Source organism: Peromyscus maniculatus, chromosome 19 (genome assembly GCF_049852395.1).
Source record: "Peromyscus maniculatus bairdii isolate BWxNUB_F1_BW_parent chromosome 19, HU_Pman_BW_mat_3.1, whole genome shotgun sequence".
Taxonomy (NCBI): Eukaryota; Metazoa; Chordata; class Mammalia; order Rodentia; family Cricetidae; genus Peromyscus; species Peromyscus maniculatus.
The window spans coordinates 77909588-77928483 of record NC_134870.1 but is presented as its reverse complement, the minus strand read 5'-3'; the positions used below and the strand labels follow the sequence as shown (position 1 = coordinate 77928483).

The 18896-nt window shown below is 38.2% G+C and overlaps 1 protein-coding gene across 3 annotated transcripts in view; it reads right to left on the bottom strand.

Moving 5' to 3' along the window:
• Positions 1–18896, bottom strand: part of Neto1 (neuropilin and tolloid like 1) — a 117320-nt gene that overhangs the window by 40142 nt on the left and 58282 nt on the right. For all 3 annotated transcript variants that reach the window (XM_042263840.2, XM_042263841.2, XM_042263843.2), the window contains exons 5-6: positions 5454–5495; positions 5210–5337 (exon numbers count right to left, since the gene is read on the bottom strand). In XM_042263840.2, the coding sequence (XP_042119774.1) occupies positions 5210–5337; positions 5454–5495 (170 nt within the window). The remainder of the gene's footprint in view (positions 1–5209; positions 5338–5453; positions 5496–18896) is intronic.

The following is an 18896-nucleotide window of genomic DNA, read 5'->3' as shown; positions in this document are numbered from 1 at the left end:
CACACACACAAGTCAGCTTGATGTTTTATGAAATACAGACCTACTTTGCATCTTCTGACATTGACTTGACGATAAGTAGACTTACAATATTTCAATTTGGTAACAAATTTAAATTTAACTTGAAATAAGAAAATTATGTATAGATAACAAGAGGTAGATTTTTATCCCCCGAAAACATTAATTATTCACTCTTCTTGGCATATGTTTGGTGAAACTTTTGATCCTTTCTCCTGTGATACTTGGGTGAACTTCATCATTTTCCTGAATATGGCAGTTCTGAGATATCAGACTGGGCCAGGAGTTTTGAGATATTATCCTTGCTGCAATCCCTGCTACTAGAGAGCTAAATATCTGAGCTAGTCCCAAACATATTTTTATGGGATTTGGGTTTTAACGGGATTTTCATGTAATATTATTCAAAATTACTTGATTTTTAATTATTATACAATACCCCTGCCAAATTCTTCTCTCATTCCTCCCCTGGAATATCATTTGATTTCCATCATTAACACCAAACCCTTAGTATATTGAATTCAAAGCTGTTTATGTCTAGTTTCAAATAGAAAAGTGCAGTTCCTAGAACAGTGTAGATTAAGGAGATTACTGTTACGCTCTTTCTTTCTAGATACAGCTTATCTTAAATTTCACACAAGTTTTCTAAATACTGTTTGTGATAATTTCAATTATCATATATTTAATCTTTACAATGTATTGTGTTTATATTTATCTCTCATTACCCTGTCCTATCCGCTACGACCTTTACTGCCCTTTGGTCAAGTAGTCCCTCTCCCATTTTCATACACTGTCTTAACCACTGAGTTTAGTTGAATTTGCTTGCAGGAACAAGAGTGATGGGCCTTTTTACTACAGCATGGTCAATTTAGCAATAGCTACAACAGAAAAAAATGACATCTCCTCCTCTGACAACCTTTAATTTCCGGTAGTTCCTTAGGAAGGGGATAAGGCTTTGTCTTAGTTAGAATTTCTATTGCTGTGAAGAGACACCACGATCACAGCAACTCTTATAATAGAAAACATTTATTGGGGTGGTTGGCTTACATTTCAGAAGTTTAGTCTGTTATTGTCATGGCGGCAAGTAAGGCAGCATGTAGGCAGACATGATGCAGGAGAAGGAGCTGAGAGTTCTTACACCCTGATCCTCAGGCAACAGGAAGTGGTTTGTCTCACAGAACATGGCTTAAGCCTTTATGAGACCTCAAAGCCTGCCTCCACAGTGACATTCTTCCTCCAACAAGACCACACCTACTACAAAATAGTTCTACTCCCTACAGACCTCAAGAGGCCTTCCGCCAGGCAGAGTTGAATGGGGAGTGGTGTAGATGTAACCGTCTTGTTAAATAAGAAACACAGAGCCAATGCAGAGATGAAAGCCCAAGAGGTCAGAGTGATAGCTAAGAGCTAAAAACCTTACCCTTCACTGCTGCTCCTGTCCTTCCCTCCCACACAATACCACCACAGAGTGGCCCCATTTTGTACAGGTGTTGCCATTCCATTTGAAAGTCATTATCTACAAACACCTAAAGCTCAGCCTTCATGGAATTCAAATTCAATCCTTACCACAGTTTGTTCTCCCATTATTCACTACAGGTGACCCTTCTCTGGATAAGATCTAAAACTAGACACATTAATTCCTTTCCTACAGCTTTGTTCTAGAATTTCCATACACACAAAGCCTGTTCACAGAAGTGTGTTTGTAACCCCCTTCCACACACACACTATGGTTAACTCTAAAAGACCTCTATAATCCTGATTATGCTTCTTCTATTTGTAAATAGTCACATCATGAATGGATTTCCAAAGTTATTTCTTCTCTGTTTTTCCTTGGATATGCTGACTGACTGATCATATTTCTACCTAAAGCGGTCACCTACATTAATAAAGGAGATATCAGTACATATTCTTTTTTTTTTTTTGCCAAAAGCTAAGAAGCAACATGTGGTGTCTATAAATTTTAACTGTAACAAGTAAACTCTTTATCGGTTTCATTGTAAACTATGCGGGGTCGGGAGAGATCATTCAAATATTCACAGTGACCCATCTCAAGCTTGACCTATGCTTTAATAGTTTAGTCTCATATATCAAAGACTATCCACAACCATGGCAGTAGACCTGATTTCTTGTTTTTTCTTCCAGCATCCAACGCCACTCCCTGCCCTCTCAACCTCTAATTGAACAGAAAAGGGCTGTCACAATAGAACCATCTTGGTTCAGCTCTGCAGGCAGCGTCCCCTTTGGGTCACAGACTGCCAGAATCTGTGACAGGCAGGTGCACAAGGCATTGTTGTTCTGGGACTGTACAAAAGACAGCTTATTTGCCAGCTGGCAGAAGGAGGCGTGTGTTTACACTCCACTTTAACACTGAAGCGACAAGGTGCCGCTAAAGACAGCAAGGTGCTGTGATTACAGTCCCTGTTTATAAAAGATTTTCATTCATAAAGGTGAAGAAAAACAAGCACTTTCCTGATAATCCGAAAATTGCATATAAGATAAACTTAGCTCTCTGATCAACCAGGTATTTAAGTCTTTGTGTTACAAATACAAAACGGTTACTTTTTAAAATTCCTTTTGATATAGATGTTTGAACCCAGGGCCCCCCACGGGCTAGACAAGGGCTCTGTCACCAAGTTGTATTCACAGCCCTCTTTTCCTTTTCCTTTTGAGATAGGGTCTCCCTAAACTGTCCAATCTAGCTTTGTAAACTCACTCCCTCCGTAGTCTAAGCTAACCCTGAACTAAAAGGGCAACCATCTTGCCTTAGCCTCCCAGCTGAGAAGAGGGGATGACAGGTCTATGCCCTCAGTCTCAGCTAGCAAATACCTTTAAACTGACAAAGAAAAAAAGAAAAAGAAAAGCAGTGTCTAAATTATTATAAAGCAAAAAAACTTTTAAAAAGATTTGCTCCCACACAGAGAGACCTGCAAATGTCAGAGCTGCGAGCAGGGCCATTCTTTCATCGTTTCTAAGGCTCTTTAGTTACTTGTTTGGAGAAATGGTCAAGTCTCCTGAATATATATATATATATATATATATATATATATATATATATATATATATATTCAGGTGTGGAAAGGCCAAAGTACTGCTTGAAGGTCCAACTTCCTCTAAATTCTTTTTTTATAAAGTGGGGGGAGGGGCAAAAAGGTTTATGTTTTTGCTCAACCTGAAAAATCCCACCACCAAAATTCTCTGGCATCTATCAACCTTAATATTTCCTTTACTGGTCACCAGAACAGAGTAAGTTTAGTCCTGGACTCACTGTCTACTCCCTACTTAGGCATCTGCTCATGTTGACCCACATATCTTTTCTTCCCATATAATACTCTATTTCTAAAATGCAAATCCAGCCATATACCCTTTCTGCTTGCCTTTCCTGATATCACTAAGCACTTGGGGTAAAGTATCTGTTCTCTGGAAAGACCCCAGAGCGCCCCAGAGTTCACAGACTTGCCTCCCTCCACATCCATTGCCTCATTAGCTCTCAAGCTACTGCTTTGATTCCAGAAAGGCTTGCTGTCCTCTCTGCACTTAAAGTCTCATGTGCTCTCCCTGTTGTCTTGAGCACCTCCTGCTCCTGCCTAGTTGCCATGGTGCTGTTTCTCATGCATTCTAACAAGACCTAGACCACCTCTGTGTAGTAGTCTTTACGTCGCCTTTTCCTTCACACCTTCATCATCAACAGCTCAAGGAACCAACCCTACTGCTTGCATGGTTTCTTCACATATATGTATGTCTAAGTACTAAATTAAGAAAAGCTGAGGACTGAGTCTAAAGTTCTCTCTCTCTCTCTCTCTCTCTCTCTCTCTCTCTCTCTCTCTCTCTCTCTCTCTCTCTCTCTCTCTCTCTCAACACCCCCAGTATGTGTGTGCATGCCGTGTGTGTGTGTGTGTGTGTGTGTGTGTGTGTGTGTGTGTGTGTGTATGTGTGTAGGGTTGCATGTGCATATGAGAGCACAGATACACAGGTGCCTCCCTGTGTGGAGGTCAGAGGTCAGTTTTTGAAGTTGTTTCTCATGGTTTATACACATTTTTATGGAGGCAAGGTTTCTTACTGACCTGGAATTCACCAAGTAGGCAAGAATAGCTGGATCTTAAGCCCCAGAGATCTGTCTTTCTATACTCCCCAGCTCTGAAAATTTAAATTCTCACCACTGCACCAAATTCTCCTTATACTGGCTCTAGAGATCAAACTTTGGTCCATATATTTTCAAGACAATCATGCTACAGATAAAGCCATTTTTCCATCCCTCTTCCTCTCCACTGTACTTTCATTAATGGATAATAATGATCTGGGCTTTCCAGTGTCACTAAATCAATTAACTAAACAAAGAGTTGACTTTATTCAATGAAGAGTCAGTGTATGTCCAGTAAATCAGTCACATCCTAACTCTATCGTATACATTGGAATGAGCATAAAAAAGGGGATAAAAGGAAAATAAGTAATATGTACTTAGAGGACAGTTCCTCTGAAGACAGACCTGTAAGGATAAATGTACTCTTTGTTGTTCTAAAAGGTGTTTTCAAAGTGTTTGCCTGCACCTGAATCAGACCCATGTTACATTCACTGTGATGCATATCACAGTTAAACCATTATATTGTGTTTCTAGCACTCAAAAATTGGGGTGGTCAACAATAGGTCTGGAGTGTTTGTATCCGAAAGACTGGAGCAGCTTGATAACATAACCCCCACATGTGGGAAATCATAACAATTCCAAGGAGCTTCTTGTTACAGAAGAACTGTGCTCTCTCTGTGAAGAGGTGTGAGCTCTCCTAGGACCTCTGGCCAACACTTACCTTGTACACTACACCTTCATTTCACATACTAGAGATACATGATTTCATAAACCCTACCCACTTCTCCCTCAGATGTAACTTTAATTTAAAACTGCATATTGACTATGAGGATAGTTGTTTAACACCATTCCTAACAACAACTCCAGCCTGACACTGGGATCAAGGTTCCAGAGAGGCAGACTTGCTTCACTCATATGTACAATCTGTTAACCAGATCCCATGCTGCAGCTTATTCTGGAAAGTTATGTTAAACAGGTGGATAACAATTCTCATTTCAAAACACAGGATACTGCTCACTTATGGCACATTTGACACATGTCCTAGAGCTACTAGATAATGTGAGAACTAGACGCTCCTCAAGTCCGCTGTTGTGTGTGGGTTTCAGCTTTGGGACTGACCTTAGATCGTGGCGGGGCTCGGATGTACCACTTGCAATCCACGGCTTCACTGGCCGAAGCTTTGCCTTCCTTCAGAATCTGTATGGACTCCACAATTCCTTCAGGGCCGCCCATCTCAAACTCACAGGCTAAATAATAAAATGCCAAACACACACAAAAATGGAGCTTAAATAATAAACCCAAAGTATACTTCATCGCAGAAAACAAAGACCTCCGGACTTTATCAAATTTCTGTTTTACCAACCTGGCAATGGTTTCAAAACTCCAAGGTCCTTAAAGTCAGGATCTTAAAAATTGAAAAAAAAGACAATTAGTTTCTTTCTGCAAGTATTCCTTACTGTGATATTGAGTAACATTCCATCAAATTATCCAGGAAGTAGCCTGGATATACATTAGGAGAATTTAGGTGATAAAATAATAAGTACATGATAGTATTAACTCATAAATTTCAAGTGTATGTCAACATAACCATATTTTCCTACTAGTTTTTTTTTATCTCAATACAAAAGGAGCTATTTTAAACCATTGCTGCATCTTATGCTCACCTTATGATGATATGTTTTTGTACAGTATATCCATGGGTAAGTCATGGTTTGAGTCACCCCCACATATTACAAATAGAATTTGTATCCTCGTTCAAAAGACTATACAAGTTTTTGAAATACATTCTTGTTTCAGCAGCATGAAGGTCATGTACGAAAGTGAAAATCCCTCCCTCTCGTTGAAAGATTTGTCCTGTTTTCTGCCATCTCTGATTCACACCATGCTGGCTTTTATAGTAAGTACTCCTTCATTCTCTACCTTTTAAACTTAACATCCCTTTTCTCCTTTCTTGTTCTCTGTGAACTTAGTCTCAGGAACTAGTTCCTCTTTGCTTATTTGCATCCTTCATGGGAAGTTTGACTCATCATAAGCTTTGCAAATGTCCTTGTTAAAAGCTAAAATGATGTCATCAATCCCATTCCCTGGGTTTGGTTGTAAAGTAGGAACACAGCCCATGAAATACAAAGTTGACTCTGAAGACTCCATCTGAGAATGTTTTCCCAAGAGAACACAGGAGGCATTTTCAGCTTTTCTTGTTATTTTGGAGATCCTTGGGAATCATATGCAGTGGTTTTCTTCATTATTGAGAGGCCCCAAGATCAGAACATGAATACATCAACTCTGATGACAAGCCAAATGGAACACAACCCATATGAGAAACATTTCTATGATTTGAAACAATCTATGTCCATAGAGCATGGCCTGTTTGAATGGAATTCCCTCTATCCTGCACTGAACTCACCAATGGCTGTGGCATAATGATATTTGATTAGAAACTTTGTGTGAGTAATTTACAATTGAATATGGAATTTAGGTTGTCATTTCTATAATAAAACAGATACTGGAAAAAAATCTTACAGAATTTGAAGTATTTTGTAAAATTCTGCTAAAAAGTGAACCCGAATTGCAGAATGAAAAGTCATTTTTCATTATGGCAAGAATTAGGTACACACATTAAGATCACGGAGTTTATGTAGCATCTGTGTCTAGCTGCACCTCATCCTGTGCCCTAATGGGTAAGCATACTAAATGTGTATGTGCAGATTTGTGTTAGCGGTTTTCAGTGTTTGCTTCCTTCCAGCTAAATATTGATGCAAACTGGTCTGTTGACAGTGAGAGATATTTATTAACCATGGTATTTCCCAATTGTGTCAACTATTTGCACTCAGTTTATTACAAACACTACTAGAATTTATGTATATACATTGAATCAAGAAAAACAAAAAATATTTTTAATCAATATACCATTTTTCTAGAACTACTTGAAAACAGGTCTTTTAGTTTTACAGGACAAAAAATGTCTGTATATAATTTCCTTGGAAAACAAAGAAAAGGGGCATATATATCATTTACACTAAACTATCAGTAGGATTTTTTTCTTTCTTCCTTCAGCATCAATGGGCATCTCATTATTCTTCCAATAAATATGTATTAAATGCCTGATGTATGTAATAAAACAGCTACATTTTATGGAAAATTACTCATGTTTTCACCATTAAGCAGTCTACTAGTATGGAATAGAGTCATGCATATTTTTTGGAAAAGTCAATCTTTGGAACAGGCTGTGGTTGTACACAACTCTAATTCAGCACTCTAGAATCAGAGGTAGGAGAGTGACTCTAAGTTAAAAGACATCTTGGTCTGTGCAAGTTTTGGGCTATATAGTCAAGTCTCATCTCAAAAAACTAAAAAGTAAAATAAAATCAAGAGTATGCTTGCAGGGTACAGCTCATTTGAAGAACAATTGAACATTTGCTTGGCTGGGGTAAAGCCATGAGTTAATTCTCAGCAACAACACCAAAAAGTACTTATATCTAAAACTAAGATTGCCTACCTTGGGTACCTAGATTTTTCTAATTCCTTATACTTTTTTTGTTATTTGGCCTCTACTTAAATATATCTCTTAAAAATGTACATCACCACCTTCATGATTAGAAAGTTTCAGCTGCACATGGCTATCTCTATAATTTTGTGGAGATTAAGTTAATGTTCTATCTTCCAGTTTGAAGGGAAACATTTATCATTTTTATGTCATGCCATATCAGATTGATATTAGTGCCAGTACTGGGAAATGAAAATTTATTTTTGTCTTTGTATTAACAGTAATAGGAATGATGGCTTAAAATACTTTTGGAAAAATTATTTTGCACTTCTATTTGAAATACTATAATTATAAATTCCTCGTATGTTCCAAAACAAAACAATCAAAAACACATTTGAAGCAGCCTAAATTGGATTTAAGAGTATAAAGTTTGATTGATTGTTCAAGGTTATTTGGGGCAATGACAAAAGTTATTATGTAGATGCACAGTAAAGTTGAGTGTAATAAGCCTTCTATTCTCTTGATGTCTCTCAAAATGTGTTCTCCACAAAGCAACCTGAATTAATTTGAAAGATATAAATGAATTCATGACAGTCACTTCCCATTGTCCTTTGAGTATGATCACAGCCCTTCATCTGTCCCTCACCAGACCACAGAACCCTCATCTGGCCCTGCTGTCCTCCCACACCCTTGTTTCCTCTGATAGCAAAATCTCATAAAAGCTTTTTCAGACATCCCAGTCTAAGGGTGTAACATTGTCTGTCATTTTCTTTACTCCCTTGTTGTTTTTATTAGAATTTACAGTCATTTTTCTCTGTGCTTATGCTTTTATTGTCTACTTCTATGAGTCCATGACAAACACAACTCTGTGGTAACATATTTTCTTAAGACCCACAGTATCATAGGTGGTCAATAATGTTACTGAATTAAACATAATTTTATATATACAGAAAAAGGCAGCACTTTATTCCTACTTCATTGTTCTGTATTTACATATGTTTGCAAGCTCTTACACTTTAACTTTTCCTATCCATATATAGGCCCAAGCTTGTAGACAGAATTTCACTGTCAATACATCAATGTAGGTGCCCTACCAGAGGTCAACTCATGCTGATATTTGCTTGTTGGGCATACAGGTATACCTCATTTGCCCAGCCTCTCACAAGTGCAGGTTATCATGTAACAATTCTGGCTCCTAACATAATAAGGAAGGTTTAACTTTGTGAGGTGGGCTTATAAAACCTTTCTAAGAATGTCTCCAGATCCTTTTTCTACCATGACTAGTCTTAAAACAATATCTACTGAACATGTCTAACTCTGTCAAGTTCCTTTCCAAAGCAAGTTTGTGTAGTACATACATATATGCACAAACATACAGAATCAATGAATGCAACAAAAGAATACATGATATGTTATGGACATAACTCCATATGATGACTTGAGTATGATTACAGAAAACAAACCATTTGTTGGCCTTTCCAAAGATGCCCTGAGGTGGATCACTTTTGAGTACACATATGTGCGTGTTTGGAGCCCGTCTTTGCTTGGCGGTTTAGAGGACACTTGCTGAGGTGGATCACTTTTGAGCACACATATGTGCGTGTTTGGAGCCCGTCTTTGCTTAGCGATTTAGAGGACACTTGCTGTTTGAAGTTTTCTTCATTGTCGCAACTATGGCATCACCTTGGTCTAGGCTCTGCCGCGCTGTGCTGAACTGTAAAACTTACTCTTGCACTTACAAGAAGAACAGCAAGTGTTAAGATTTTTCCACCTGTGTTTTAAATCTATCTCTCAATCTACATGTTTACCTAGCTACATAAATTGAAACCTTTTATCAATTCTGACATTAAGTCCATTTGTTAGCAAACTTAATTGTTTTGTATACCTTAAAACAGAAGAAAATCTGTTTCTATTGCATCTCTCCTCTGGTGAAGAAAAGATTTCTTAGAAAAATAAAAATAAAAGGCTCATTTTCTCTTTCACACTTATATAGTCTGTTCAAAAGGGCAAAATGATGAAGAAATAGCATTTTGAACAGATTTCTTACTGTTCTTTCTTATTGAACAGATAGAAACTACATAAAACCAGTTATGATGAAATGTATACCAGTCTTACAGATGTTAGAGATAGATTTTTACAGGGGTTTAGACAAACACTGTGTGATAATTTTATTATAAAATTTGGTAACTACTAATCTGAGCCAGAATTTTGGAAAAGAGTCCTAGATATTTGCATATAGGCATCATCACATCTTCAAAAGACAAATATTACTGAAGAAACCACACATAGGGAAACCACTGAAGCTTCTCACAAGGTAAGCAATTGTATTCCCTGAGAAATGCGAGTGTGCGCGTGCGCGCGCATACACACACACACACACACACACACACACACACACACACACACGAAGGGACAAAGGTTGATGCAGCCATAGAACCTGCCTTTCATGAATGCATGTTGTATGGAGATCATTGAGGGAATCTAGGATGCTGTCACGTCCACAAAATTATAGTTACAGCAATTCCTGGACTGAAAGATTTAGCTCAAACGAAAGGGCAGAGTTCACATTGTTGCTGTACCTTGTATGTTCCAGAGCTGCACAAATGTGGTTCATTTTTATCAGAACAGCATTAAATACAAATGAATTAGCAAAAGTGATCTTTTATTTGAATGCTGCTAATAAAACCAAGCTGCATAAAAATACTGCAATTGTCATTTAATTTTAAAACATATATGGTACAGCTTGTACTAAAGGTCTATTTGTATCCACTGCTCAAAAGTAACAGTGCTTCACATAATTGCTGCGTAGCCTGGAACCAAGACTCCAGCACAAACCACGGTAACCAGCATCCATGGTACAATCTTTTAAAGGTAAGAATTTACTTAAATCTCCTTGGTGAAGCACAAAGAATTATCTATTTTAAATGTGTGAACCCTAGAAGAACTGTCTTAATGCTCTTTACTGTGAAATGCAAACTACCAATAAGGCATTTTTGCTTCAAACTGTCTGGTCTGATGGTTTTCTTTAGAAAATCACTTTCACAGTTGTTTGCACTGTGAGCTGACATGTGTGTTTTACTCGTGGAACATCATTTTTATTTGAAAGACAAATCGTAATTATTCAGATTTAGTTACTTGCCAGACTTTTTCTTGAAAATGAACAAAATGAAAATCTGTTGATTTAAAGGAAAACAACTGACAGTTTTGCCGACGACCAACTTCAGCTTCCGGTGAGGAGAACGCATTTGTCACTGTGTGCCTGACAGCGCCCTGAGACTTTTGATATTTCATAAGCAATTGTATCAACATTTGTGAGTTCCTCATAGAAGACTGCCCAACACACACTGTGCAGATTTAAATGGTCCCGGAAGGGTGTGCACAGGTACATGACCTATTTTAAGAAGAAGACACACTGATGTAGTTAATGTATTAGAATAAGGAGAGCATTGATGTAGCTTCATGGTTCTTATCGTGATTAAGCATGTTAAAACTGTCACTAGATGATGTATGTATAAAACAATAACCACTGTTATTTGGAAAGACCATGAAAGCATTTTTCCTTTCATCCATTAGACATCTCTGTGAAGTTGGATTCTCTCTATAATGACTGTGAACAAAGCACACCATTAAGCAGAGGTAAAAGTCTATTCTTCTGGGAATCAGGCATTTTATTTGTAAAAATATAAAAACCAGTGCCGTTTTTCCACTAATGTGTCAGCGGTGTCTTAATGTATGCTCTGTGTTTTAATTCGTAATTGGATTACTGGAGTAATATTTTCATGAATTATAAGTAGATTTTTACAATACTCCCAATTTAATTGGATACTTTGTCAAACATTTTATGACACAACCATTCCTCATGTTCTTTCAAGATTTTGATAATTTTTTTTCAAAGAGGAATGACCAACAATCTCCAGAAGGCCTACCCTCACCAAACCTGTCACTGACTCATGGACGTCTCTTCCCAAAGAACTCAAGATGGCAACAGAATATAGGAGAGCTGGAGACACACTGGTGTGGCTGTCTCAGGAAGTTTCACACTGTGAGCCAAGTCATAAGCAACTTACAAGAAATTACTGTTCGAATGACTACGAATGCATGTGTCACAGACTTTTCCTCTAAATGGGGCCTGACAACTTCACAAACAATTTGACTGGAATTGACTGAAGCCTTAAGTAGTTTTAGTGTTTTCTCTGGAGTCTTGAAGAAAGCCCTAAGACTTTCTAGGAGCTGTTTTCTTAATTGTGTTAACACAAGAGTTTTGTTGTTTAAGTTTGTACAACTCACATATTCCCATCTACCACAGAACTCAAAGCTGTTCCAAGAAGGCAGCAATTCATGAGAAAATAGGCTACATGACCAGGCTGCATAATATATCTACAGCCTTCCCAATATAAGAATCAAGGTTAATATGTATGTATGTTTGTAATTTAGTTCAAACACCTGATAAGTTAGTCTTAGTCATCTCCCCCCACCCGTGTGTGTGTGTGTGTGTGTGTGTGTGTGTGTGTGTGTGTGTGTGTGTACACTTTTAGTAACTCTTTTTAAATAGTTTCTTTATCCTTGAGAATTTAACACAAGGAATGAAATATGATGGTAATATTGACCCTTACCTCTTCTCACAAACAAATTCTTCCCTCTCATCATGTCATTTTGTAATTGCTGAAGATAACATGCTAAGCCCAACTGGTGTTACTCAAATGTTCATGGTTTCAGGGGTCAGAAATGCATGAGGATCCTACCCATGGGAACATCCTTCAAAGCCATGGATTCTTCATTCCTCGGAAATTATCACCTGCTAATTTCTCCTTAGTAAGAAAGAGGTGGGTCTGGAGATCATCTGCCCACCTGTGCCCGAATTTTGGCTTGCTTGATCTTATGCATGTCTTACGCAGGGAACCACAGCTGCTGTTTATGAGTGTGATTGCCATGTGATGTACAGAAGGCAGCAGCTCACAGCACTCCTCCAAAACCCTCTCATCTTTTACAATCTTTCACACTCCTCTTCCTTGATGTGTCCTGATCATTGGGGGAGAAGAATTGGTATAGGTGGCCTATTTTGGACTGAACACTTGGTCTCTTACTCTTTTTACTTTTAACCAGTTGTGAGTCTCTCCATTTACCACAATCTATCACACAAAGAAACTTCTCTGACGAAGGTTGAAAGCAGCATGGGTGTACTAGTATAAACATAAACATTTAGGAGGCAATTTGACAGCATAGACATTGAACTAAATAAGTTCAAATTAAATCTGTATAAAGTTTAAATTGAAATGTCCTGGAAGGGTGGACAATGTCACTCTCAGAAGGCTTGGGCTTTTATATGAAAATTACAGTATAAGGCATGATATACCTCCCTTAATTTATTTGTCAGGGAGGCCCCAGAGGTCTCTAAAACAACACAGACTATCACTACTGTGGTGATATTGTGTTCCCTAATATATTGTGCATTCTAAATAAACTTATCTGGAATCAGAGGACAGAACAGCCACTAAATATAGAGGCCAGCAAATGGTAGCACACACACCTTTAATCCTAGCATTCTTAAGGCAGAGATCCACCTGGATTTCTGTGAGTTCAAAGCCACACTGGAAACAACCAGTCATGGTGACTCACGCCTTTAATCCCAGGAAGTGATGGCAGGAAGCAGAAAGGTATATAAGGCGTGAAAACCAGGAACTAGAGCCTGGTTAAGCTTTTAAGCTTTGGAGCAGCAGTTCAGCTGAGATCCATTCGGATGAACACTCAGAGGCTTCCAGTTTGAGGAAACGAGATAAGCTGAGAAGTTATCTAGGAGAGGTGAGGTAGCTGTGGCCTGTTCTGTCTCTCTGATCTTTCAGCGTTCACCCCAATACCTGGCTCTAGGTTTGTTTTTTATTAATAAGACCTTTTAAGATTCTTGCTCCTGCTTTTGGTTGCCCACCATAACCACAGCTAAGACCCAGATCCTGGAGATGCTTACTTCACACTTTTGCTACAGGACATAAAAAAATCAATCACAAACTGACTGGGAAACTTCCTCCCTGTTGGCAAGGTTTTAAAGTGCTAGAAAGTGTTATGCAGGTTGCTAAGGAAAAAAAGACATTTGTGCTTACCTAATGTTAGACCCTCGTACTCTAATAGCAGCATTGAGGCAGGATGTGCCCAATGGTGTAACAGTTTCACAATTGCTAAAGGTAACTAACAGCTTTCTCATTGGATTTAAGACATATTCCACAAGAGGGAATCTTATGCCAGATACCATGATCCTGGTCAAGAGCTCATGGCTGTGAAGTCACAGGACAGTCATAGAAGGAGTTAGTAAATCCTGTCTCTAGTTTCCATAATCGCTGACATTCTGAATTATGTCCTCTGTCCTCACTGTTTCTGCTCTCACTGAAAACCAGTGAATGCCACAATAGACTGAATCTTTATCATTTCCAGAGTTATTCAACAACTGCTGCTATTCATTTTGGCTTTGGGTAAACATAGTTTTCATGTAGAATCCAACAGGTTACTTTCTCAAATGGACCAGAAATCAAATATGAGAACAATAAAAATACGACATAGTGTTATTTGCAATTTCCTTAAAATAATGCAGCATAGATATTTAATTGTAGAACATATTAGACATAGGAAACAAACACAATATTTTGGCAGAAAATTGTATTCATGCTACAAAAGATCAGGTAAGATATAGAGTGAATTTATCATTTTAAGCATTTCACAATTTCTGGATCTACAATTTTCTGAATCTTTTATAAAGTAAAAATAGCATTGCAAATTTTGTGTGTCACAAGGCTTTATGAATGTTTATACAAATATAAGGTTGCAAATATTTTTTATTATATGCACCTAACTGAAACAAAGATTGCTTTGTTATTTAAGTATCACTAGTTAAGAGCTATTGAATGTTGGTGGCTGCTGGAGAATGAGAGGGGAGAGTCAGTTTTCTCCATGTATGTGACCCATTAGGTTTCCTATGCTCTAGTAGATGGCTGTATGCCCATGGACATATGGGCAATATTAATTAGACTCAATCGATTATAAAAACATAATAAAGGAGATGACATGATATCAGAGGGGGGGAGTCTGGGAGGAAAAGAAAAGTAAAGGATAGATACAATCAAAACACACACTCTCTATATATAAAATGCTCAAAAAGAGTATTTTAAGATATCAAAAATCCTATTATTTTAACTTAGTTATGTTGTCAAACAGCTGTTGATACTGAACTAATTAAGATCTACCAAGCATTATTTTATTGAGTTTAAATCAGGTAATCTATCCTTTGTACTCCAACAATGTGATTTGAGATACATAAGGACATTACTCCTATTTTAGACTAAAGAAACAGATACAAAAAAAAAAAATCAAATAACTTACCTAACAACATACTGTTTGTAAGTAGTAAGGCTTGGGATCAGAATGAAGCAATTTATCTCATAATTACATAATATCATTTTTCTACATTATTCATAAGGATATTTAATTATTTTGGATACTCAGAAGCCAGTAGTATTAATCTGGGCAAACAAATTTGTCATGCATAAGTAGAAACTTGGGAGAGAGAAGGAAGAAATAAACAAAAGACCAAAAAGGGAATAAACAGGAGGATAAAGACTAAAAAGGGGGAGCAGATGTCTATTTATTTGTGGTAGCCATCAAAGAACATTTTTGTCTCTCACTCTTCCTTTCTTTCTTTCTCTCCTTTCCTCCTGCCATTCTTCTCTCTCTCTCTCTCTCTCTCTCTCTCTCTCTCTCTCTCTCTCTCTCTCTCTCTCTCCTCTCCCTCTCCCTCTCCCTCTCCCTCTCCCTCTCCCTCTCCCTCTCTCCTTTCTTCCCTGTCTGTCTTTCTCTGTCCCTCCCTTTCTCCTTTTCCAGCTCCCTTTGTTCAAGGGCATCTGTGGAGTTTTGGCTTGATGACAATTCCTACCTCTGCATCAGTGCTCTCACAGTGTTCTTATTCACTGCCTGAAGTAACCAGAACATAGGTCACTTGAACACTGCAATCAGTGAGTCCTTTTTAAGGAACTAATTGAATGGGAGCAGATCTTGCTGGTACTGTGGCTAGCAAATAGAACACCTCCACTGATCTTGATCTGTTAATTTCTGTGTATTCACCTCTCAATCTTCAACTTTTATTAACACAAACAAAAAGTCTTCCGTGCCTATCAGGGAGAGTTCTGCATTGAAGAACATGGGGGAGTGAGAGCTTGTATTGTAGCAGTGGTGTGAAATGGGCTAAGTTCTGTGCCTCCTACAGTAAGAGAAGGACACATTCAACAAGAAACCTGAGAGGTTAGAAGCCATAGATGGTGCTTTGAGAGCTGGGTTCACAAGTGTGTCACAAACTATAAAGGGGGAGAATGCTGTTATTCCCCACATCTATGACTGAAACACTGAACATGGTAGCTCATTGTAGATCAGTGCATGAGTGATGGAATAGCATTACTTTCATACTGCATTCTACTTGTATCAATATTAAATAAATCACATCAATTGAAATCATTGCAAAATGTTTTTGTTTTCTCAATGTTTTTTATGAACCTAAATGCAACTGTGAAGGTGCCTTCAGTGTTAGAGCTCAATAAATACACTCAGAGGAAAAAAAAATAAAGTTGTATAAGTCATGTAAATAGAGACGGAAGGCAAAATCTATTCTGCTTCCAATAAATTTGAAGAGCTTCAGTCGCCTCTAAATAGAGTTGGAAACACTTCTTATTGGAAACACTGGGAGAGTCCTCTGTTGCTGCCCTTGGCAAAGGTACCAGGGCTACTATGCCAGACACCAGAAGTGCACATGGGCATGTTGAGCCATCATGGATCTGGAAGAGAAGAGTAAGTGGAGAATGCCAGAAGCTGCCACTGCCAACAGATTGGCATGAGCGCTTTTGCGAGGCACCTCTTGATAAATCCCAAATCAGCTCAAAGAATGCTTTGAAGAGCACACATTTCTGCCAGTCTGGATGAGGGTCAGAACTAGCCACATTTTGCCTTTAACTCACTGTGTTCTGGCCCTTTAGTCTTTGAGGCTGGAGATTAAACACAAGGCCCTGAGCCTACTCTGCACATGTGCTATCACCAAGCAACATCACCGGGTCTCTAACTTTTCTGATTGAAACTATTCCACCTTCCAAGTTTTAATTGCTTCCCTAAAAGATTATAATACAAATCTACTTGATGTGGTATTGATAGAAATACTTGCATTGTCTGCTCAGCATACAAATGATGTTAGATACTTGCTAAATATACAATCATTCACCGCTCCTTTAACATGAGGCATCACATCCTACATTAAAAAAAAAAAAAGCCCTCAGGATCATTTGGTCTAAAAGTCATGATCATATGGTAAACAACAGGAAACTAAGTTAATCAAAGTAGTTGTAAAGCAATTGAAACAGTGTGTCTGATGTCACACTTCTCAACTTAGGCATTTCTGCCTAGGTACATGCAATCATATGGGAATTACCTGTCTTACTTGTATTCCAGCATCAAGAAATATGTTAAGTCATGTGATAGTTATCTTCGATGTCATCCCCATGGGATTTAGAATCATCTAAAAGAAACGCCTCTGGATGTATCTATGAGGATGTTTTAGGAGACGTTTAACTGGGGAGGGACTACCTACCCTAAAGGTGCACTCTACTATTCCATGGAGCGCTGAACAAAAGGAAAGATAGAGGAGGCCAGGTGCCTGCCATTACCCTGTTCTCTGCTTTCTGGTCTACACAGATGTGAGGAGTCACAGCTGAATGTTTCCACCAGATCTTCCATGCCTTTCCCACCATGATGGCCTGTACCCCCTCCAACTGTGTCATAAAACAAATTCTTTTTTAAGCTCCTTTGTCACAGCATTAAAAAAAAATAACAATGCAAATAGAATAGAAGTAAAAATTTACCCAAAATTTCAGTATTTTTTTTTCATTTGTTGTCTATTTTTGCATTCTCTTGGACATATTCCTGCTTACTTATTACAGGGACGCAGAAGGTGTGAGTGGGTGAACAATGCTGGTATTTTTTTATGGATGGACTACAGCAGAACAGATGTGATACATCTTGTGTTAATGAAGGACCTTCTGTTGGTAAAGTTTCAGTTCTAGAAAGTGTAGATTCCACCTGGGAGACTGGGCAAATCCAACCTGGAGCTGCAGACAGAACTGCACTACCAGAGTGGTCCATTTCTTCTCCATTCTCTCAAGGATTGACAGGAGTAAGGACATTTCCGATCTATTTCCAAATATTACTGTAGCTATTCACTGCAGCAGAAGTCTTGGGATGTTTAAGTATTTAGAATTTTGTAATTGTTTCTTTTCATTGGCATTTAAAATATGCAGTTATTTTGTTTTTTCTTCTCATATGTGGAGTTCTATTTGTAGTCAGCCACTTTTGACATTGTTTTTGCAGTGGAAGGTGTACAGACCTTGGTTTTCTCCTTCCACCATGTGAATCTGGGGCATGAACTCACATCACCAGGCTTGGTCTTGGGTGCCTTCTGATAGGGCTTTGAATGATTCATTAACCCTTGAACTGTAGTTTAAGACCCAACCATTTATAGAGATGTTTGCTGAATTTGTGGTCCTATGCATGTCTGCGATCGAACACAAAGCACCAGAGTCAATTTGAATAAGAGAAGTAAAATAAGACTTCGCAGAGCTATGGTCTAAAGAAAAGTCAATCAGTATTTCAGTTTGAGGTTCTGTTCTGTTAGAAAGAGAGTGGGCAGGTTGCTGTCTACTTTAGCCCCTTAGAGATTTATTATTTTTTTAAATCACTCATTAGCTTCTCCTGAGTACATGAGCTGGAAACTTCAACAACAAATTAGCTCGGCTCTGCCTGCTCCAGTGATCCACACTCATCAATAGTCTCCGAGCACTCATTCTCTCATTGGTTTTCTCTGTCGTGCTGTCCATGTTTTCCAGGAACAATTTCCTAAATTTGGAAACTGGTTCCCACACACCGAAGGAAGCTCACTAGCAATGCCACCTTCTGGAATAGCCTAACTATTCATTTTCCAACTCCAACCTCTTTCTTCCAGATGTTTTGTATGGCAAACTACCTTTTAGTATCTCTTTATTTTCAACCAATTTAACTGGTGTAAAATAGGTGAAAAATAGAGCAACAAGAGCAAAAATGTTTTATTAATAAATCTGTAAATGTGAATCCTGTGAATTTCTTTTTGATTATGGGTGACCTTTCATTTGGCTGTTTCATTGACTCCCACACTTCTGAAACCAGTTTGATGACTCCCACTTCAACAGTGTGTTGGAACCTGGCAGGCAGACCCGAGCATACAGCTATTATTGATGTAATTGGTGCTCCCAAGGTGATTGCTCCCTTGAA